This window comes from Oryza glaberrima, chromosome 1 (assembly GCF_000147395.1).
Source record: "Oryza glaberrima chromosome 1, OglaRS2, whole genome shotgun sequence".
Lineage (NCBI taxonomy): Eukaryota > Viridiplantae > Streptophyta > Magnoliopsida > Poales > Poaceae > Oryza > Oryza glaberrima.
In genome coordinates this window covers 2,263,133-2,288,070 of record NC_068326.1, presented here as the reverse complement: position 1 = coordinate 2,288,070, position 24,938 = coordinate 2,263,133, and the positions used below count along the sequence as shown (strand labels likewise).

At 42.6% G+C, this 24,938-nt stretch overlaps 1 protein-coding gene and 1 pseudogene across 1 annotated transcript; one reads left to right on the top strand and one right to left on the bottom strand.

Annotated features, from left to right (window-relative positions):
* Positions 1-6,652: 6,652 nt before the first annotated feature.
* Positions 6,653-10,375, top strand: LOC127757062 (uncharacterized). The gene is made up of 2 exons (XM_052282488.1): positions 6,653-7,917; positions 10,028-10,375. Exon 1 carries the CDS (start codon positions 6,718-6,720, stop codon positions 7,915-7,917), a length of 1,200 nt encoding a protein of 399 aa, XP_052138448.1. The 5' UTR covers positions 6,653-6,717; the 3' UTR covers positions 10,028-10,375.
* A 3,558-nt stretch (positions 10,376-13,933) lies between these two features.
* Positions 13,934-23,970, bottom strand: LOC127784581 (uncharacterized; annotated as a pseudogene).
* Positions 23,971-24,938: the final 968 nt, after the last annotated feature.

The window sequence follows — 24,938 nt, the reverse complement described above, 5'->3', positions numbered from 1 at the left end:
ATCCACTCCACCTCATATACGTCCAACAGCGTCATCCCCTTCCCCAACGACTGCGCCGGTAGTGGCGGCTGCGGCGGCGAAGGAAAGCCTTGCAAGGACGACGCGGCAATGGTGGAGGAGGAGCATGGCGGGCCAGGCGCAGCGTCCGAGGCGCCACGCGACCTGATGCCGCCGGCCAAGTCGACGCACGCGTCTTGCTCAAGGCAGCAAACGATGAGCCTGGCGGATGGCGACGACAATGCCGGGGACCTGTCGGAGCTCGTCCGGGCGAGGACGTCCAGTGGCGCGGCGCGGCGGAACGCGGAGGCTGGCGGCGCCATGTCGTCATCGATGCTGAGCGCGATCGGGTCGAGCATCTATGGATTTGTTCGGATTCGCCCTTGTCGTCGTCGATCTGACTCACTCGGACCTCCTTGCCCAGTTCGTCGTCGACGTTGCCCTCGCCGGGAGGTCCACCGCGGTGGTCGGGATGAGGACGGGAACGGAGACGGCGTGAGAGAGGAGGACGGAGAAAGTGACTGGAGTGGCATGGTTACAATTTTAGAATTTTCCAGTGGCATGTAGCTGATATAACAAATAGTAGTGGCATTTTTTCAATTTGGCAAAGTTGCAGAGGCATGGATCCAATTAACCCAAAAAAAAAGCATCTTCCAACAGCGTCTCCAGATGGCCAAAACCTTCCCTCCACTAGCCAAACATGGCCAGCCAAAGTCACTAGTCAAAGGTGCGCCCCACATTCATTCCTCCTCCCATCTACACATTCTTTTCTTCGCTGGTGCTCGTTGCTGTTAGTCGGCTAGCGTTGACGACGGCATGGAGCAGAGAGGTGCCGGAGCTGCCTCCCTCCGCCCGCATACCCCCCGTTGTCGTCCCAATCTTCCCTGGAGACAGGACGCCTCTGCCGCCCCTACCGCCGACGATGGCATGGAGCAAAGATGCACCGGAGCTACCTTCCTGTGACATCCTGGCCCAATTTGGATTAGGTTTGTTATGCCCATGTGAGTTGTGTGCGCATATTTAGTACCACCTTACTAGCTTAGTATGAGTGGAACCAACTTATAAAGCCTATTCCCTTCAACTATATCACTCTCGGATTTACCCTTTTACACGAAGCGAGGACGAAAGTGTAAGTGGGGTGGTATGTATAAGTGGGCCCGCCTGTCAGATGGGCTGGCTACGCGGATCTGGAGGGATGACTGTTACAAATGGTACCAGAGACGACCCTTGCGGTTGCACGTACGGGTCAGTGTGCAGGCATATGGCGCATAGTGATGTGGGATCTGTGTGATGCATTGCCTGTGTGGAACCAACTTATAAGGCATATTTGGATGTGTGCGCATGTTTACTACCACCTTGCTAGTTTAGCATGAGTGGAACCAACTTATAAGGCATATTCCCTCCAACCGTGCCTCCAACCCGTTACAAATGGTACCAGAGACGACCCTTGCGATTGCACGTACGGGTCAGTGTGCAGGCATATGGCGCATAGCGATGTAGGATCTATGTTGATGCATTGCCTGTGTGGAACCAACTTATAAGGCATATTCCCTCGGTTGCGTGTACGGGTCAGTGTGCAGGCATATGGCGCATAGCAATGTAGGATCTATGTTGATGCATTGCCTATGTGGAACCAACTTATAAGGCATATTCCCTCCAATCATATCAACTTATAAGGCATATTCCAACCATATCATATTCCCTCCAATCATATCAACTTATATGGCCGTTACAAATGGTACCAGAGATGACCCTTGCGGTTGCGGGTCAGTGTACAGGCATATGACGCATAGCGATGTAGGATCTGTGTTGATGCATTGCCTGTGTGGAACCAACTTATAAGGCATATTCCCTCCAATCATATCAACTTATAAGGCATATTCCAACCATATCATATTCCCTCCAATCATATCAACTTATATGGCGCATAGCGATGTAGGATCTGTGTTGATGCATTGCCTGTGTGGAACCAACCATATCAACTTAGCTGTGTGCATTTGCCATGTGAGCTGTGTGCACATGTTTACTATGTTTAGCTGTGCGCATGTTTACTATGTTTAGTTGTGTGCGCATGTTTATGTTAACAGTGAAATTTGGTAAGCCCCAAAGTCACCATCAGCTTGGAATCAGTGTCGGCTTCAAAGTTTTAGAATCAGCTGATGGGAGTCAAGTCGCCACGATGTCGTGTTCTCGATGGAGTCGGATCAAAGAGTTCGAGTTCAAGAAGGATGCGGCATGGCAGTTTAATTATTAATTAGGAATAGTTTGTTAGTTTCCTTTCGTCTTTAGGAAAGTGTGTTTAGTGTCCGATAAGGACTTTATGTTTTCCTTTTATCTTTAGGATAGTTTCTTTCTTGTCCGGCAAGGACTTGTATCAACCCATGGGTATAAATATGTGCACCTGGGGTCTATGTAATCTATCAATCTATCGATCAATAATACTCTCGGTGCATCGCCACCCTCTTCCCTGAGGTTTTTACTTATCTTCTGGCGGAATTTGGGCACCTGACGCGGGGCTGCATTGGCTTTTGATCTCCAGCGAAGGGGTAAGTCCTACGTTCCGTCCGGCCCCGGTGAATCTGTCATCTACATCGGCGTCGTTCAAGGCTGCATCGTTACGATCTCTTGGATCGCTCTGGTTTGGTTGATATATTTGCCTATCAAATATCTCAATTATATCTCTAATTGTATTGTGTTTAGAGACGCATCGGTTTAGCTGGGACTGTCTCGGTTAGGTCTGATCTCCTGTATTAGCCGATATATCTCTACAATCATAATGTTGTTCTAAACAGATTTGTTACATCCATCACATTAGACAGATCTATCGGCTCATCGAGTATTAGATTATCATATACAATCTCGTGCTGCATCGGTTAGGTTCGACCTACTAGATTGTTGTTGATAATATAAGTCTTGTTAAGCCGATAGGTTCATGCTAATGTTTTATCGGGGTGCTAGCCGATAAGTTATCTGGACGTTGCATCGGCTTGTAATGATTGCATATACATATAAGTTGGATTTAGCCGATGGCAACAAAGGTTTCACTGTTTAATCAATCTTGTGGATTTTATGACATCGGACCTCCAGCCGATACATGCTTTAACCTTTGGGTCAATACTTGTTCTACTATATCATATTGTTAGCCGATTGATTTCTACTGGATTATATTGCTATATTATATTATCATCAGCCGATTGCCTTTATATCACATTAGACATATAGCCGATTGTTTAAACCCTATCGCTATCGGCTGGTATCGACATCGACTATTATCGGCTATCGGCTGGAACTACTCCATCGGCTTGCCAGCCGATCGGCTGTTTGATCTATTATTTGCATATCTTGTCAGTTGCAGGATCAAATTGACTGGCACGCCCGCATCTCATCAATCTTTGGACCTGTACAGGAGTTAAGCAGATCTCCCAGGCCAGTGTGTTCGATTTTTTCGTCAACAGTTTACTACCACCTTGCTAGTTTAGCATGAGTGGAACCTGTGTGCGCATGTTTACTACCACCTTGCTATGCCGTGTGCGCATGTTTACTACCACCTTGCTAGTTTAGCATGAGTGGAACCAACTTATAAGGCATATTCCCTCCAACCATATCACTCCTTGCATGTTTACTACCACCTTGCTAGTTTAGCATGAGTGGAACCAACTTATAATGCATATTCCCTCCAACCATATCACTCCTTTGTTCGGTCACTTCTCTTCTCTTTGTTCGGTCAATTCTCTTCTCGGTTAACCGAAAAAACCGAATTATCAAAAAAGTCTAAATGCAACCTACAATCCACTACGTTCAATTAGGACTAAGCTCTAATTTTCACATCCTTACTTATTATAGGCATGCAACCTAATAAGAGTCTTTACTCATAAGTGCTTACGAATTTTTTTGTGACTTTTGTGTTGAAAATTTTCATTTTCTTTGCATATATGAAAATGTTGTTGAATTTCGGTCAGGACTGAGACCGAATTTGTCTGTCCTGACATTTTTTGCATTGAAATTCGGTCTTCAATTTTCAAAGACCGAAAGACTGAAGACCGAAGACCGAGACCGAAATTTTCGGTTAGACCGAATGCCCACCCCTAGTTGTGTGCGCATGTTTAGTTTAGCATGAGTGGAAGGGTGTATGTGACATCCTGGCCCAATTTGGATTAGGCCTGTGTGGCCCATGTGAGCTATGTGCGCATGTTTAGTACCACCCTGCTCAGGGTGTATGTGACATCCTGGCCCAATTTGGATTAGGCCTATGTGGCCCATGTGAGCTGTGTGTGTGGGCCATGTGAGTTGTGTGTGCTTGTTTAGTACCACCTTGCTAGTTTAGCATGAGTGGATCCAACTTATAAGGCATATTCCCACCTTGCTAGTTTAGCATGAGTGGAACCAACTTATAAGGCATATTCCTTTTTACACGAAGCGAGAACGAAAGTGTAAGCGGGGTGGTATGTGTAAGTGGGCCCACCCGTCGAATAGGCTGGCTATGCGGTTCTGGAGGGACGGCTGTTACACTCCCTTCGTCTGCCGGCTCTGCTGCAAGCCGAGGTAGCTCCAGGCCCTCGCTGTTGGCTAAAGAGGGACGGAGCTGACGCCGCTCATTGCCTCCTCCTCTCTCATCTCTCGCATGCCATCAAGGAGCAGATCCGCGACGTCGCCGCCACCTCACATGCCCTTCGTCGCCGTCACCTCACACGCCCTTCATCATCGTCTGTCGTCACCTCCTGTGCACGAGCCCGCCTCATGCGAGCACGGATCCGCCGTGCGTCATTGCCTTGTGCGCCCGTCACCGTCGATGTTCGTCGTCGCCTCACACCACAGTAAAGGGAGAGTAACATCGACGCCTCACACTACAGTAAAGGGAGAGGGCGCTGAAAGGAGCTTGGGGTAGTTGTAGAGGAGGAAGAGTAACATCGACACACCACAGTAAAGGGAGAGGGCGCTGAAAGGAGCTTGGGGTAGTTGTAGATGAGGAAGAGTAACATCGACGCCTCACACCACAGTAAAGGGAGAGGGCGCTGAAATGAGCTTGGGGTAGTTGTAGAGGAGGAAGAATAAAGAGTAAACATGGCTAGGAAAAAGGGGAGAAAGAGGAGGAGGAAGAAGAAGAGGTAGTAGAGGCTGACATATGAGTCCCACCTGTCATTGACTCATAATAGAGAGTGTAGATGGAGAGTATGTTGAAGTAAAGTGTTTGAAGAGGCTGATTTGGGTATTATGTTGGAGATGCTCTTAAAACCAGTGTAATTTGATTCCGTCAGCGGTTTTAGAGGATGGTTTCGCTGACGTGACACGTAGACCTGATCTATACTGCGGAGTCATCCTGTGGAGCCCACACACCATTCTCCCACTCCTTTCCTTCTTCCTCTTCCTCTTCCTCTCTCCTTCCTCTTCCTCATTCGGCTTCTCCACAGTGAGCTGTGGGATGATTACTCCGCTGCCCGTGAGGAGATGGCACAGCCCTAGTCATTTCTTTTTTAATAATAGAATATAATCCCGACATTTGCTTAACAAGTTATAACCAATTATTACACAAATTTGCTCAAAAGAGTACCACAAATGCACACAAAAAATCTTTGTCATCTTGGGCACCACCGCACCAGCAAATTATGAATGCATATCGAGGAGGCTTTCGATTATTTGGCCGAACTCACCTATCATTTTCTTGTTTCTGGAATCAAACACAACTCGGCGACCTTGAACACTTTATGCTCTTAAAACACAACTGTTCCATTGCAATCATACAAATCGCATTATTACTGTAAAAGTGATAACAAATCACGAGATGTTCTTGACCATCATCGGTGAGATCTGATGTATATCACTACTCTACACAACAGCTAAAGATCAATAACAACAAAGTGGTATTTTAGCTGGAGTTTGAGAAAAGAAGTGGCCCTTCATGCACTTCTCAAGCTCTCATAGCTGTTCTGGTCCTGAACTCCGCCGTATTACTTCTGATCATCTCTGTTATTTGGGCATACATTACAATTTTGAAACTGCACTTTAGTATCCCATCAAAACTGAAAAAAAAAAGATGATCTAAGAGCTGCAAATATGTATGTTTAGAACAATGAAGAATAAACTGATTTTACATTTTCTGATTGCTTTACTCGGCCATCACATGGATCTTGGGCTCAGCAATATTTATGAATAATGATGTTGTGGTAGGTGTATCATCCAAGAACATGAACATATCACTTGTTTCTATATCATGCTGCTGCAGTGTCCCTATTAGAAATCTAATCAAGCATCTCTGAATTCCATCAAATTACAACTACAATTGTGACATAAGATAGTGCCGATGATAGATCACATTTTATTCAACGCCATGTCAAATAAATACAAAGTCAACGTGTCACATTAGCCGAAACCACCATCCAAAATCATCTTGAGACTATAGTTGCACTCGTTTTGGAAAATGAGGGATGTGTTGGTACCTGGTTTTAGGTTTGAGTGACGCGATCCAAACTCGAGCATTACATGGGTGACTTAAATTGAACTTTTTCCGCGTGAGAACTAGCAAGTGGGCTGGGCCGTGTCCACCGTGCCGCTAGCGGGCCGGTCCGCAGAAGACAAAACACCGGGCCATGTCGACACGGCCTACTTTGTCAGTTCCATCAGACACAAAGCCACAACAAAAGTCTAAACCGCTAGCTACCCAAACCAAACCCTAATTTCTCTTCTCAAAAAAAAAAAAAAAATCCAGCGGCGGCGGCGGCGCACATGGATCAGATGGCGGAGCGGCAGCACAAGAAGCGGAAGCCGGAGAAGATGGCCGGCGCGCGCACCAGCGGCCATGATAAGGAGGAGGAGAAGAAGGTGAAGGCTCCTTCGGTGTACCTGGTGGTAGGCCATGAGGTGAGCTGGGCAACCTACTCCGTGTTCAAGGTGGATCCCTACGCGGCGGCGAAGAGAGGCGGCGGCGGCGGCGACGAGGAGGATCCCGCTCCGGTGCCTATCCCTCGCCGGCTCGCCCGCATCAGCGCCAAGTTCTGCATGTCTTTCGCCCCCGTGCCCGTGCGCTCATGGATCGTCGGCGTCGGGGGCGATTCAGCGGATGAGGACTACGCCCCGGAGACCATCGTCTTCGACACCGAGACTCGCGCCGTGATCCGGGGGCCCAACCTCCTGTCGACCAAGCTCCACCCGGTTGTGCTCACCATCGGCCACAAGATCTACGCCCTGGCACGGTATCCCTCCGTCACGGGGCAACTCGACTTCGTTCCATGGTTCGAGGTGCTTGATCTCTCCCAAGCGCGCGTGGTCGATGGCCATCTAGAGAGCTGCGAGTGGAAGCCCCTGCCACGGCCTCCCTTCTTCCCATGGGACCTCACCCCATTGCAGTACCTTTCTCCGCCAATGGTTACTGTCGAGTCCTACGTTGCACTGGCCTCCTGCATTCTGGTGTCATTATCTCAGCAGGAGGGCACGCACATGTTTGATGTCGAGAAGGAGCAATGGTCGAAACTGGATGACAACAGCCTGCCATTCGTCAGAGGCGCCGTTCCACACGGACCCATCTTCCTTGGCTTATCGAGAGCCAAGAAAACCATCACCGCATACAATATCACAGTGGTCTGCCAACCAAGGTCAGGCGGCACAGCGCCGTCCTTATCAATTGTTGAGTTCCCTGTGGTGTCTGACAGGGAAGAGGAGATCTTAAGCACACCAATATTTCTTTCTCTCGGTAGCCCTGGCTTCTGTTCTTTGAAAAGTTGGAGCGACCACCCAACAACGGATGATCCATGTACTCGTGCACGTATCAAATTGATGGCATACCATACAGAGGAACCCATATCACAAGAGTGCATCGAGTCTTCTCATGGCTTATTGATACCGAACCAGTGGAAACAGGTGTACGAGATATGTGATTCGTCCAGGGAATTGATTTGGCAATGCCTGATCACTGCAATGTCCTTATGAGTAAGCCCCTTTGTCACATCTAGTCCCTGTAGTCAATGGATTGTGGATTTCATTTGATTTCTTGCACTGCCTGTTTATTTACAACTGCAACCATAAAGCATCTATAAGATGACATTACTGCTAATCATGGATTAACACCTTAGCACGGTACTGCTACAATGTATGTCAGGATTGTTGGTTCGGGGTGTGTATGTTTGACATTGCTATGCCTGTTATTGATTTGCGATAGTGACCACATAGACCTTGTCTTCGTAATACTGAAGATAAATATCAATACTGGCTTTAGTTTTTATAAGACGACATAAATTGCCCAGAGCTGTCTTTTTTTTTATTTGATTTTTAGTTTTTTTAGGAAGCTTCTCATATGTTAGTTCTGTAAAGGTACTCGATTTAAGATTTGTATCTACAAAAAGCAACAATCTACAACAGCAACAGTATATTTGTTTGCTGTTAATTAGTTTGAGAAATATATTAACATTGCTCAATCCTGAGCTCAAAAGGTAAAAGCCTACTAATCCTCCCTAATCTTGCCGCTCTTTATACATGTTAACCATTGGCGTCTTTATTCTTATATCTCGTGTTGTTTCATGGCTTTGAGCTTGGGCCCATTAATGTGAATGGTGAGGCAGCAGAGTTATCATTGACCATCCGTCATTTCTAGGTCATAACCTTTTCTAGACTACATAAGCGACAATTTTTGTTGTAAACTTGTGATGGCTTTTCATGGTTTTGATTTACACATCAGCTGTTTACTACTAGAGTGATTTTAGTTGCACTCTTAAAATATTTCAGATGGAAAAAGAAAACAGATATTATAGAAGGAGCTGGGGGTGATCTATCACTCTGCAAGATTGTATGTTGCTAGCTGTATGTAGATATATGTTGTTTTCAATTTTGGTTATAGATTGATCTCTTTACTCGTGTACATGATTGTTAGATCAGAGGACGAATATCTTTTTTTCCATTTTTAACTTAATCTTTTAGCTTACTTAGTAAGCACCCATCTCCTGGAGCCGGTGCAACACTATAAAATTCAACCACATACCACAAACAATTGCTATATGTCTACAAATATTTTTCCTGGATTGGGAGAACACTGCAAATAATATAACTAGAATTCGGCAAAAGGATCTTTGGTGCTGAAGCTCCTATTTTGTTCTATGGTTGCTACAACCATGCATTGATTTTTTATCTCTTTCTTTGGAGATTATAAGGCATGTGTAGAAAGCTTTGGTTGCATGCTTTTATTACCAGCTTTGTGTGGCTACTGGGCTAGTGGCTATATTCATAAATAGGAAAGCACATTAGCTCCAGGATGTGATGACTGATGAGAGCACATATGGTGATTGGGGAATGCAGTAAGGTCGTAAATTCTGGCAATAAACTTGATATGACTTACCTTGCTTCCTATGGTGGATATTAGCTCCAGCAGTAATATGCCTTTAAGTTGAAAATAGCATTCGTTTTAGTTTGATGTTGTCACATGCATACCTGCTTTTTTGTACTGTATCATAAAACTGAAAAAAAGTAGTCCAGTAAGCCCATAATTCAATCAGTCAATAATATATTTACCTCATGAAATGTACTGTTTGTATTGAAGCTGCTTGTATTAGCTGTAGTATGTTATACATGTTGCCTATTTATGCAGTTAATCGTTTGGAACCCACTCATTAAGTATGCCGTCTTTTTTGGAAGTACTTTGTTCAATGTGCAGGGAAAATGTTGTGAGAGCTTTGTTGATTGAACAACTGTCATTATTATGCTATTTCGTCTATAGAAACATGTTTTTTGGGCATTTCACTATTAGTTCATCGGTTAAAAAAGCTCAATACAACATTATTGGGCAAGCATATGCTTCCTATAATCTTTATCAGATTGCCAATATCATTGTTTGTTCTGTTGTGGCCTTCCCTGAATCTGGTATGTTGGGTAATTACAGGTGTATAATCTTACGAACACTACAAAGTAATGTGAGTTTGTTTGTGTTAATCACATTCCACATGTATACTGCCTTAATCTAGCTCATTTTTTGGGTTTAACCGTTTATTGGTAGCAGTTTTAATATTTACTCTATTGTACATATAATTCTCAATATTTTATGGTTCCACAGGTATATTCCATGATGTTGGAGCCACCAGAAGTTTATTGTAGAGGCTGGCTTAAGAAAACGGTTTACTTGTAGCACCCTACAATTCCAGTAAATTCTTCAGAGTACAACAGCTTTGCATGGCTTCGAACTTAGGGAGTAGTGCTGCAGGGCATCTTTTGCTTGTGTATTAAGTGGATTTAGAATATGATATTTGAGGAGAAATGATCCCCTGCAGTATCTATGCTGGACTGATCTAATTGAACCTGTCTAAAAGAGTTTCATGTATGAAACAGCTGTACGTATATGTGATGTGACGTTTGATCATTCGTTTAACTAAAAAAATTATATAAATATTATTTACTAGCAAAATATGCCCGTGTGTTGCACGGGTGAATATCAAACAAATATGGTCCTTGTGTACTTATAACACGTGCAAAAAGATATTGAATTTGTACATATTCAAATTTTATACAAGAAAATATCAAAACATCTCATACTGTATACGCATTCAGATTCAGGTTGTATCTCAAATTTTATAGTACATGCATGAGATATTCTAAGTTTTCTACACATTCAGAACATATTCCAACTTTCACAAATGTTCACAAGAGGGTGTAGTTACAGCTCTGACTTCACCATCCTCTACAAAAGGAAAAAGGTAAAATGCATCTGCAATAGGAAAGAAACATGCACTTTGTAGTATCATAATAAATTCACTCAAAAAACTTTAGTGGAATATGTTCGGATTATAGAAATAATTTAATATTTAAGAAAGTAATAATTATCTTGACATAAAACCATATTAACGCTTATCAAATACAATATAACATAATTAATAATTTCTAGATAATTTTTTAGTTTGGTTCATTTATCTAAAATTAATTTACTGAGTGATCAAATAATCGATCATAATTTCGTAGCAATTTTAAATGGCTTAAAATAGTGCCAAACAAATTTCTGTAAATCTAAAAATTATTAAATCAATTCCTTAGAAAAATACTGGATTTTCGCTTAAAAGGCTCGAACCGGCCTAGCACTGTGCGGCGCGTGCTAGTGCACAGCGACCCAGCCGATAGGCGCGATCGCGGCCCAGCGAGCAGCGCAGGCGGGCCGTTAATTTCTGTGGCCCAAAGCGGGAGAGAAGATGGCCGTCCGATCCAATGGACGTCCAAGATTGCAGCCGCTCCAGTGAAATTGACGTCGGATGAGAGGGGAAACCCTCGCCCACGTTCTTCTCGTCTTCTCAATCCCCTATTTCCCTTTCTCCCATGAGCGAGCGAGAGAGAGGAAACGACGATGGTGGTCCAGCAAGTGAGAGGAGGAGTATAAGGTATTAAGTAGACTTTTACGTTTGCGGGCTGAAGAAAAAAAATAGGCTGAAAAAGGCCCATAGAGAAAAAATAATTTTTATTTAGATTTTTATTTAAATAAATGCTGAAATGATATTTGTATTATCAAAATTACCAATTAAGCTATGTAAATTCTAAAAAAATTGCAAAGAGTGTAATTAATATAGAAAATTTAATAAAAAACTAAATCCAACCATAATATTTTATTTCTCACACTTACTTTACTTGAAAATTAATTTAATTATATACCTACCTCCTTAAAAATACCCTAATATTCTAGAAAATGTGTATTTCATTTAATTAGAATTTAACTAGCAAAATGCTCGTGCTTCGCTACGGGTATAATAAAAGGTTAAATGCTATAAATACACAATTAGCATGTATATAATAATGTTCCAAAATAGATAAATTATTCAATGGGTTAATGATAATCAGGACTGATAAGAAACACTATTGCATATTGATATACTCATATTTTCATAACATGCACTCTCTCTCAACTCTTGCATGGCAAGCCCCTAATATAATTATTTCTAAAATCGAACATGGACTTGCGTGGAGATGAATCGTTTTCACGGCTCATGCGTGGACGATAGATGGTGCGGACTCTAATATGTCGTGTTTTGCAGATGACAAAAAGAAAAAAAATATATTTAATTTTCAAATTAAAAAATGGTTCATTATAAGATTTCAGAATCACTAAATATCTGTTGAAGAAAGAGGTGCAAAAACTTCTGATTTTTCAGCCATCAGATTCATGGCAAGCGCTTGATATAATTTCTAAAATCGAACACGGACTTGCGTGGAGACGAATCATTTTCACGGCTCATGCGTGGACGATAGATGGTGCGGACTCTAATATGTCGTGTTTTGTAGATGATGAAAAGAAAAAAATAATTATGTTTAATTTTCAAATTAAAATCTGGTTCATTATAAGATTTATCACTATCTGTTGAAGAAAGAGGTGCAAATAGATGGCGCGGACTCTAATATGTCGTGTTTTGCAGATGATGAAAAGAAAAATATAATTATGTTTAATTTTCAAATTTAAAAGTGGGAGGGAAAGTAGACTTATTCTGAGTAGGATTTGAGCTGTGGGAGGCAAAGTAGACTTATTCCGAGCAATGATTTGAGATATGGGAGGCATAGTAGACTTATTCCGAGCAATATAGCCGGAAAGGTGAAGTAATGAGATGTGGGAGGCACAGTAGACTTATTCCGAGCAATATAGCCGGAAAGGTGAAGTAATGAGATGTGGGAGGCACAGTAGACTTATTCCGAGCAATATAGCCAGAAAGGTGAAGTAATGAGATGTGGGAGGTACAGTAGACTTGTTCCGAGCAATATAGCCGTGTATAAAAAGGAGAGATGATGGGAATCCAACCCTGGTGGGCAGGTTGAAGATTTTCTCCACCAACCAAGTGGGCAAGCTACTACTTGTGATTACTGGTTACATGACTGATACATATAATATATTAAGCAAGGTTTTGGAGTAGATTGGAAAATTTCCGACCGACTATTAAGCGGATTAAAACGTATTTTGGCAACAGGGAGACGGACGAAAAGAAGAACCGGAAGTCTTACGTATTTATTTATTAGGAATATATATATATATATATAGATATAGATATGTTTTAATTCAATTTTCTCTTTTTATTTTCTTTTCATTGCAACACATGGGCACTTTTGCTAAAATTTCAAAGTGTATAATTAATATTGTAGAAATTTTTTATTTCATTAAATTAGAATTTAATATGTTTTAATTTAATTTTCTCGTTTTTTTCTTTCCGTTGCAACGCACATACAATTTTGCTAATTTATATAACGTTACGTGAAAAAAAAAAAACCGCCTGGAGGCAGTATATTTGCTATGTTTGACTTCTATAAAATCCTTTGTTCGTCCGTTCCAAGAAAAGCCATACGGGAAAATAAACAGAAACTATTTGCCATTACTAAACAAGGAATAATTAACTATCTGTCAATTTTACAAATAGTGAAAAAGAATGTCTCATACTCCATCCGTTCTGCAATAACTCAACCTAGGAAAAAAGGGATGTGCCCCTTTAGGACAGAGGGAGTATGGTATAGGCACATGAAGACACACCACAAAGCATGCAGAGACTTCCAAAACATGAAAAAAACAATAGCACGGATATTTGAGCAAACACCACCAATACGTGCACACATTTTCGGTCATACTCAACTAAATGTGATTAGCACGAAGCTCTCACGAACTGAGATAAACCACATATTCCGAACACATCGAGCAAACTACACCTGTGCTGTGCGGCTGTTCTGAACACATATTGTCAGGCAAGTTCAACCAAAACGTGATTCCGCACAAAGCTACCACGAGTTCAAACAAATAAAAACATTAACAGATGTCTGCACAGATTTTCAGGCATGCTCAACAAAAATGCTATTCAGCCAATCCAAGTTGTCATGAATAGCAGATGTATGAGAAAATCAATCGGTCCTACTCCCAGCGGATGTATAGCCAACCCCAGTTTCTCCATCAAATCAACCACATTGTGTTCCAATGAAAATCCAGCCCGGCCTCTTTGTGTGTGAGGTAACATCATTTTAACTTCCTGAACCAAACAAGGAAAGGATAATTCAGAGATTGGCATTTGCGGGATAGAAAGCAATAGAACTGTTGATATCATCAAATATCTAATACCAGAAACGGAAGTGTAAAGACAAAACTTACTTTCTTGACTTCATGTATGGTTCCAAACTTTTTTGAATGGCACGCAAGTACGTTGGGTAGCGGGAAGTTAAAATATAATCTGTCCATGACAAACGAAAGGGGGTGATACTATCCTGCAGAGAGTAGATATAATTAGAATAGGAAGATATTATAATACATAAAAGAGTATCAAATTCTATCCTTTTACCTTTAATGCCTTTTCAGGTATATGAACATCGGAATTCCTCATAAAATCAAACTGTAAGATACCATTTTTAGATGGTTTTCTCTTATCCGTTCCAACCTTGTTAACTTTCAAAGCCACTTTTTTTGAATCCAAATTAGCAACGAGCTTTAGATACTCATTGTCTTCCGTTCTGTTCATCCAGCAGTCCAAATACGGGATGTGCTTAAATAAACTATCACGATCATCTTCGCTAATAGCTGGACTAATATTGGTTTTATATTCAGTGCGCAAATTGACCAATAATCCTTTCTTCTCTTTAGCTGACATTAATGAGCTGCTATCTATCACTGATTCAAGTCTCTTCAAAGGATTTTCCTCTAAATCATGTAGATCACCTTGCAGATCAGCCGGTATCATTTCCCCAACAAAACAACTTTTAACCAACTCAACAACCTGCAGCACATTATTTATTGCTTCATCCTCCTCATATGCAATCACTTCAAGTTGAAAGAACTTGACATCAGATCCTTTTAAAAGAATTTTCCTCCTGCTCAGAAGGTCTGTTCCCATCCTCAAACATTTCCCCAAAGAGAACAAGTTAACAAGGTGTGACAGCATGGAACGAATAATTGCCTTAGCAATATTTCGAACAAAATTACATTCCTCATCATTCCTTGACCCAACAATATGCTTTATCTTCAGAAAAGAATTCCTCTCGAGAAATTCTTCCAAAGTCAAACAGAAACCTTCAAAATGTGATAAATCCAAGCCATTCTCCAAAAAAATAAATAGTTCTGATTATTCAAAGCAACTGAGTGGAGAGTGCAGCATCCAAGTTTATCATTTGGCACACAGTAATATATATCTGGGGATAATTTCAACTCATTTCTTGTCTGAAAATACAATTCCATATATTGTTAGTTTATATTAAGAATAAAAAATAAATGCCATAAATGCAACTAACATCAATGCTTTAATGCCAAAACAAAATATAACGATAAAGAAACAGGATATACCTATTTTATGAATAACCGTGTTTAAATTTGTGTTCAAGACGAAAAAAAATTAAATGTATATTATAATTTGTATTGCTAGTATTATTCAGATATCCTACAAAAGGACTTAAAATTTTCTCTAAATTCGGAGAATCTCCATGGTGCAGATGCATGATTGACCACAATTTATCGCTAAATTGTTTTTATGTTAACTATTGCTGTGTCAATGCACTTATCCTACTGGGAAATATAAATAGAAGTGCAACTATGCACTGCCACCAATGATCAGGTAAAGTGTTGTGACCATAGGACTAGGAATTGAAATGTGCAATCCAAACAGGTGATTCAGAAATACTCCTTAACTCTCTAACAAATGAGATAGAAGCCACGATTGCACAGAAATAAGATACAGTGGACTGGCACATATTGGTTGTTACTGCATTCTATATCCTATCCTAATTCCTACATTCCTATACAAGTATAACCTATGTAGGAAATTATGGCCGTAAAGCAGCCTTCTGATGCAGCCACATCAACCGTTCGATAATAAGTTCAGCATCTGTATACACACATAAATTAGGCCCATATTTACGGCTAGGCCCAGCCAGCAGACTCCACACTCTACTACCCCCGTCAACTACACTCATGTGACTCGACTCACAACCATTTCTTTTCCTTCACTAAGTGCAATTGTAAAATAGAAACTGACACCATCCATGGTTAATCCCATTTATCCTCTCTGCCTCTCTATAAGATTCTTGTAATTTCTATGCTCAATTGATCATTAATGCGAGAAGTCATGGTTGAGTAGGCAAGCAGACAGTACCCATTGTTATTATCCTCTACTACTATCATCTATCCTTCCCTCCCTCAGTCTTGAGAAATTATCAGGTAAACTCAGTCCCTTACTGTCTGATTTTACAACAATAAACAATTTATAGTTTTTACAACAATATGTTGACATGTCAATCCACTACGCCATGCTAGGTACCATCCATTTTTAAGTACCGGGACAATCATTCATTTAATGCATAAGAAATTAACAGTTACCTGACTTTGAAGACCATCCAGAGCTTGATCACAGTCTGAGCCAACAAAAGCACCGTGGACATCTAAAAGCTTGAGGCAAAAATTTAGCCCAACCTAAAAGCAGTTCACATGTTCTAAGTTTAGGAATGGACCACACATGCTTTATGTTTAGGGATGAATCAATAAACTAATCAAGATCAGGAATGGACGAGAAGTTTATACCTCATCAAGAACCAGTGAATTTTCACTCTCGCCTGCAGGGATACTAGTGATCTGGGTAATACAAAAAAAAAATCTCAGGACAAGATTATACATGAATTATGAGATATATTGAAAATAACCAGCAACTTCTTAACAAATAAGTTAGTTGAATACCTTGAAAATCCTGAAGTAAACAGAATCTCTACTCTTTGTGAAGACATATAGATCTGAAGCTGCACGCTCATCTTCTTGAACTGGAGAAAACATCTGTTTAACAATATCAGATATGGCATTTATATACACGCTAAAAACTGAACCAAAAAATTGAATAAAATGAGTTCTTACCATCATTAGCATCTCCTTCACAAGAGCCCAAGTTTCATCTTCAACAAAATTGGATGAAAATGAAAGTAAAGGATTTGTTACTTTCACTTCCATACTTTCATCTAGGAATGCTGCAAGAAATTTTAATTGTTATCAATATCATCATGTAGAAATCATCATAATTATCAATATTATAATTAATTACTGTTGCCAATCGGATTATATAAGTGTATCTGGGTTTTATGCAGTGGCAGATCCAGAAAATTGGTTTTATCCAAATCTGCCCTGGTTTCATGAAACATTTTGTAACAAAATCTACCGTTCTTTGAAACAAATTATAAAACCTAGGATTTTGCGTTAAGAAAACCCCAAAACAAGGGTTTTGAAAATTTTACTCTTATTTAAAATTGTAAAAAACATTGAAATTACCTGGATTTATAAGAAACGATATGTGAATCTCTTTCAATGTATTGAACATATGACAAATCATCATCTGATCACCTTCTGCCCACTGACATAAGGAAAAAAAAGATTACCTTAAATGAATGAAAATAATGTTATGCGTGTAAAAAAAAAAGCAGATTATTCATTATACCTCAAAGAAGAGACAAAAGTTGCATCTGCTCCATTTAAGAAACACATTGATTTTGTCCGAAGGACAAGCATATGCCTTTCCTTGACCATCATAAGGAAGCAGAAATGAGATGTTTCTCAAGAGAGTCCCATACCTATTAACAAATATCATTTTAGATATCAACTAAAATTGCATTTCATACATATATATTTGTGTGTATGTGTTCCGAAAGAATTTACCGCCGAATGAGGTTAGGCGTATAAGCAATAACCACATTTGAGGCACTGGGTCTATTATTTGAATTCTTATTTTCCTGCAATGAAGTACAGAAAAGTTCAGAGAAATGTGCCAACAAAGTCTGCAATGAAGTACTGCAATGAATTCAAATACAGAAAAGTTCGAGGTAGTAGTATAATCCTTGCTGCTGCAGTCAATAAAGTCTTTTCCTTAGGGAATCAGTTTCCTTAGGGAGTCAAGTCTTAGACTACAAGTCGTAGGGTCAAGTCATCCCTTAGCCAGCAGGTTGCCTCCCACAATCCTTGCGCCTGCAGGTTAACACGCATCACCATGTACCACTCAATGTAGTTGGTCCTCGTCAACGTGGGGTAGACGACAGAACCTGAGCTCCACTTGATCAGGCGATCGACGATGACCTCCCTTACTCCGGCGCCCGTGGCAAGGTAGGGGCAAGACGGAGAGCCGCCGGTTGCATAGGTCTTCAGCTCTTATGGGGAGTGACATCATGCCAGGGGTGTAGCCTCACTCTTATACCACTTGTTAGCTGCAACAGACGATGTAGCAAACACGCGCGAGAGAGAGAAGAATTGACAAAACGATGAGCACACGTGTTTTGGTGCTTTCGTATAAAACTTGCAGCGTTTTCTGCATTCTTTCCTTCTTTTTTTTTCCTTTCTTGCAAAACAGAGAATGTGGACGCTATGTGTACGATCCCGTAGCGGCGCTCCCGTTCGCGCACGTCGAACCCAACGGCGCACGACCAATTCATTCACGCGCCCAAGTTTATTCCTAACAATAGAACCCTAGATCCCTAAATTTATCCATGTCCAATCTGAGTTTTCTGAATATTATGTGAGAAGTCTGAATATGTGCATCCATTTCGAGCTCGGGCCGTGACAGGAATTACCTCCTCAAGCTTGCGTCTGAAGGCACGAGCTCTTCTACCTCGACCATGTCGCAGCCTTCTGCCCCCACCGCCACCAGATCTGCTGCCGGAGACCGACGAGCCCATGGCGTCCTTCCTCCTCCTCTTGGCCTCGACTCCCCCACCCCTGTAACACTACGCCACCGCAAAACTCGCCGCCGACGAGAGAGAGAGATATTTAGACGAGATCGGAGTTGGGGACGAAGAGAAACAGAGCTGAGGCAAAGGAGAGACAGAGTTTGGAGAGAGATAGATTCGATTTCTTTTTGCCAGGTTGGCCACAGCCATTCTCTCTCTCGAGTATTTATCTCCTGATTACATGGACCGTTGGCCCGAACGATTTAAGGCACGCAGGCCGCATTCTATTTGATAAAGTCTTTCTCAGTGTCACCATTGCCGGTCATGACAGTGCCGCCCGTAGGAGTTTCAGCTTGTCCCCAAGCTGGAGCATCTGGAAAGCGAGTCTTCACAACATGATAGTCCTCCCAAGTAGCATGATCTGCTGGTAATAAAGACCATTTCAGCAACACCTGGACATGAGCTGCATTGCCGCACTTCACTAGTCGACGCTCCAAAATCGCCTCAGGAACAACGTCAGCAGCATCAAGAACCACTGGGGATGGCAAAGAAGTATAAACAGGAGTATGATATGGCACCTGAGCTTTGAGTTGAGAAACATGAAACACCGGATGCACAGTGCTGCTGGCAGGTAGATCCAAACGATAAGCCGCCACTCCAATGCGCTCCAAAATAGTAAAAGGGCCAAAGAACTTATAAGCCAACTTAGGATATGGTCTATTAACTACTGAGGACTGAGCATAAGGCTGTAACTTCAAGAAAACAGCATCACCCACAGCAAAAACACGGTCAGAACGACCTTTATCAGCCTTGTTCTTCATACGCAGCTGGGCTCGAGTTAACTGCTGCTGTAAAAATTCAGACAAGTGCTGCCTTTCAGTCTGAACATCCACCACATCAGGCAGAGTAGCCAATGTCAGATCAGGAACTTGAGAATAATGAGGATCCACCCCAAAAAGAGCCTTATGAGGAGAACAGCCAAGAGATGTATGATAATTTGTATTGTACCAAAATTCTGCCAAATGAATCCAATGGCTCCACTTCTTAGGGTTAGCCTGAGTCATGCATCGTAAATACATTTCCAAACACTGATTGACACGCTCTGTTTGGCCATGTGTTTGCGGGTGATATGCTGTGCTCATCTGTAATTGAGTGTCCCAAGTAGCAAAAAGAGTTGTCCAGAACTTGCTAGTAAAGAGACGATCACGATCAGACACAATAGAACAAGGGATGCCATGAGTTTTAAATACAGTTTTGTCCACCAGATGAGCCACTTGTGATGCAGTGAATGGATGACGCAAAGGAATGAAATTCGCATTCTTAGTAAAACGATCCACCACCACCAAAATTGCATTATAACCATCAGAGCACGGTAAACCTTCAATAAAATCCATGGAGATGTCCTGCCAGGCCTCTTTTGGAATTGGGAGAGGAGCTAACAGTCCAGGAAGCCGACAGTGTTCATGTTTGGCCTGTTGGCAAACCTGACATTGCTTCACAAAATTTTCAACATCCAACTTGAGACCAGGCCAAGCAAATAATTTCTTAATCCGATGATAAGTAGCAGCAATCCCAGAATGGCCACCAAGTGCAGAAGCATGAAAAGCTTGAATCAACTTAGTATGCAGTCCTACATTGGATCCAATCCAAATCTTATTCTGGAATCTAATAATCCCTTGTGTCAATGAATACCCTTGAAAATTAGGAGAATGCACAGCCAACTCAGCTAGTAGCTGCTGAGCTTGAGGATCCACTGTATAAGAATTGATCACCTCCTGAATCCAGATCGGTTGGACCACAGAAAGAGCACAAAATTGAGAGGAGGAAGGCATTCTAGATAAAGCATCAGCAACAATATTATCAACCCCTCTCTTGTATTGAAAAGAATATTGCAAACCCATCAATTTAGTCATTGCCTTTTGCTGTAATTCAGTCCCCAATATTTGATCATCCAAATGACACAAGCTTTTGTGATCTGTTTTAATGATAAATGGACCTCTCTGCAGATAACATCTCCACTTATCCACAGCCATCATAATAGCTAGAAACTCTTTTTCGTAAATGGACAATTTCTGATTAACAGGACCCAAAGTTTTGCTATAATAAGCAATAGGGTGACCCTGCTGACTTAAAATAGCACCAAGACCATACGCACATGCATCAGTCTCCAAAGTAAAAGGAAGCTGAAAATTGGGCAAAGCTAACACTGGAGTGTTACTCATAGCTGTCTTCAACTGATCAAAAGCAAGCTGAGCAGCATCAGTCCAAAGAAAGGCCTTCTTCTTCAACAAGAGTGTCAATGGTCGTGCTATGATACTATAACCCTGAACAAATTTTCTGTAATAGCCTGTCAGTCCCAAAAATCCCCTCAATTCAGTAACAGAAGTAGGCACAGGCCAAGCCAGCATTGCTGCTGTCTTCTCAGGATCAGTACTAACTCCTTTGTCAGAAATGATATGTCCTAAGTATTCCAGTTGAGTGCAAGCAAAAGAGCATTTAGACCTCTTAGCAAATAACTGGTGCTGCCTCAAAATAACAAAAACTTGCTGAAGATGATGCAAATGACTATCAAGGTCAGGGCTATAAACTAAGATATCGTCCATAAACACCAACACAAACTTCCTGATAAATGGTGCAAAGACTGAGTTCATAAGGCACTGAAAGGTGGAGGGTGCATTTGTGAGACCAAATGGCATAACCCTAAACTGAAATTGCCCATGATGTGTCTTAAAGGTTGTCTTGGCTTCATCAGTTTCCACCATTCGAATTTGATGATACCCAGCTTTCAAGTCCAGTTTAGAGAAGAATTTAGTGCCTGAGAGCTCATCCAATAATTCATCAACAACCGGCATAGGAAACTTACTTTTAATGGTGAGAGCATTTAATCTTCTGTAATCCACACAAAAACGCCAACTACCATCCTTTTTCTTGACAAGTAAAACAGGTGATGCATAGGGACTCATACTAGGTGTAATTAAACCAGCATCAATCATTTCTTTCACCTGTTTCTCAATCTCGTCTTTTTGTAATGGAGAATAGCGATAAGGTCTGCAGTTGACAGGAGTAGCATCAGGTACTAGAGAAATAGCATGATCAAAAACCCTGTGTGGGGGAAGACACTTAGGATCGTGAAAGACATCGTCAAAGTCAGTTAACAATTGTTGCACCGAAGAAGGAATCACATGCTGGACATCATCCTGGGAATGTTCCAACAAAGCAGCAGCCCATATTTCACAATCCTTATGCCATTTCAAAAGTTGTGGCAGAGTGACAGCAGCAATTTCAGAAGGGACTGCAGCATCTTGTACTCCTTGAAGAGAAATCCAAGACCCTTGATACTGAAACTTGAGTGTTTTATTAGCCCAATGACAAGACATTTCCCCCCATTGCTCAAGCCAGTCCATACCCAAGATGGCATCGTGACCCCCCAAAGTGACCACCCTCATGTCATAAGTAAATGTGTGCCCCTGAATCCACCAAGAAAAACCAGGAACCACATACTGACAAGGTAAGCAATCACCATTAGCAACTTTCACCAGAGTAGAAGGAATTGGTTTTAGAGGTAAATCCAGCATCTGTGCAAAGTTGTAATCAATAAAGCTGTGAGAGCTGCCAGAATCCACCAAAAGTAACAAGACTTTACTGTGAACCAATGCTCTCAAACGAATAGCAGTAGGAAGGTGAGCTCCTGTCAATGCATTCAGAGAAATATGACAGTCCTCCTCATCATCAGATTGTTCTGCAGCAATAACAGCATCCAATATGACATCAGTGAGCACCTCTTCCAACTGCATAGCTTTGATTTGGCCTCCAACAGCACAACGATGTTCAGGAGTATATTTGTCACCACACTTAAAACAAAGACCCTGAGCACGTCGATAGTCTTTCAACTACTTAGCCTTCCATAAATCCCCTTTATCTACTCGACCTGGAGTAGTATCAGAACTGACATCACTCTTGTACTGAGGAAGTTTCACAAATTTCCCTTTGAGAGCTTTGGTAGCTCTACTAGCCAAGACAGATTCCTGCATAAGAGCAATAGCAGATGCTTGCTGTACAGTGTCAGGCAATTGAACAACAATAGCAGCTCGAATTTCTTCAGTAAGACCATTCATAAAACGAGTCACTAACATTTTACCCCCCACAGATGGATCAAAAACTCTGATCTGATAGACAAGAGAATCAAATTGTTGTTTATACTCAGTCACTGTACCAGTTTGAGTCAGAGTATCTAGTGCAGACATTTTCTCACGTTCCACAACACCCTCAAATTCTGTTGCGACTGCCATTCTAAACTGATCCCAAGAGTTAACCTCATTCACTAACTTATAAGAATGATACCATTGAGCCGCATTTCCCGACATAAGCAACACAGCAGCAGAGACTTTGAAATTTTGAGTGATTTGGTACATGTCAAAATAAGTCTCACACATATCCAACCAAATCCGCACATCAGAACCATCGAAACGAGGAAAATCCATTTTAGGAAGTGGCTGATGACGCCGATAAATCCCATTACCAAAACCACGACCCAAATCAACCCCATCCAACACAGGAGGAACAGGTGGATTCAACGGCGGAGGAGTCACGGAACCACTTGCACTAACCTGCGAGATCCCGGAAGGCGAACCCAAAATCCCGGCCTGATCAGAGCAGCTGGCCACCCGCTTCATCGAACGGGCCAACTCAGCACACTCTTGCTGCACCTTGCCGACAGAATCCATGGCGAGATCCACCTTGGTAGTCACCTTCTCGAGACTGCCACCTTGGGAATCCAGCCGCTGATCAATCTCGTGCATCCACTTTGTGATGCCTTCCAACTTCTCCAAGAGTTTGGACTCCATGGAGTCCATAGCTTGCTTCAAAGGGGCTGAAAGTTTTGCGGGTGCTGTGGCGAATCAGGAAGAATCCAACGCACGGCGACGCCCACAACCTGTCTCTGATACCACTGTAACACTACGCCACCACGAAACTCGCCGCCGACGAGAGAGAGAGAGATATTTAGACGAGATCAGAGTTGGGGACGAAGAGAAACAGAGCTGAGGCAGAGGAGAGACAGAGTTTGGAGAGAGATAGATTCGATTTCTTTTTGCCAGGTTGGCCACAGCCATTCTCTCTCTCGAGTATTTATCTCCTGATTACATGGACCGTTGGCCCAAACGATTTAAGGCACGCAGGCCGCATTCTATTTGATAAAGTCTAGCCCAAAACACACACACTATCATTCACAGTTAAACCTCTTTCTCAGTGTCACCATTGCCGGTCATGACAACCCCCGGCTGGCGATGGGGCCCTTCGCTTGTTCGCAGCGCGTGTTGCATCCGCCTTGGCCTCTCCGACCCGGCCGCCCGGATCGCCCCCGCCGCCGCCGTCCATGTCGGCGCCCCGCCCCGCCGTTGTTTTTTTTTTTGTCTTGTTTAATCTGCTGAGCAGAGAGGGCGTGGTGACGTGGTGTGAAGTGTGTGATACTACGAGAATATCCCCTTCATCCTCGTCTGGATGGGCCAGTATGGGCCGATGCTTCATTTGCTATGGGCTTGTGACGTCCGTCTCAAAATATCTTGGCACTGGGCTTGTTTTAAAAAGAGAAATAAGTTCACTTTTTTTTTGCGGGGAGAAAAATAAGTTCAATTAAGGTCCCTTAATTTGTTGCTCAGTCTGATTTCGTCCTCAGTCCACAAAACCGGATACAACACATCCCCAACTTACCAAAACCGTGCAGACGAGGTCCCTCGGCAGTATTGTGCCCGGTTTTGGATGACGTGGCGCCTACGTGGTTGGTTTGACTAGGTTCTCGTCCCACGTGGCATTGACGTGGCGCTTACGTGGCAATTGGATCCTAAAAAATAATAAAAAACTATGGAACCCACCTGTCAATTACACACAAAATAATAAAAAGGGTGGGGCCATGTTGCAGAGGTCGCCTCCAGCAGCGGGCTGGGGCGAAGCGAGTTGCGGCGGTGTGAACTCCTGCTCCCACCGCAGCTCCCCGACCTCCCGCGGCTGCTGTGGCGTCGGCGACAACGAGGAGGAGGCAACCTGTCAGTTAGTAGCACACCCCGAGAGTTCAATCTAAGGGGTCGTGGCGCGGAGAAGGGCACATTGATGCAGCACGCATTAACTTGGAGAGGCGGTAGGACACGCTGGAGGAGGAATCGGGGCCGGAGGCGAAGGAGGAGGAGACGTGGAGGGCGACGGCGAGCAGCGCGGCGACGGCGGTGATGGTGGTTCCCGTCGCGGCGAGCAAGAGCAGCCACCACTGCATCGCCGCCCGCTGCCTCGTTGCAGTGGCATCGCATCCGCCTTGTCATGGCTACCACACGGGAGGGAGGGAGGGAGATGGA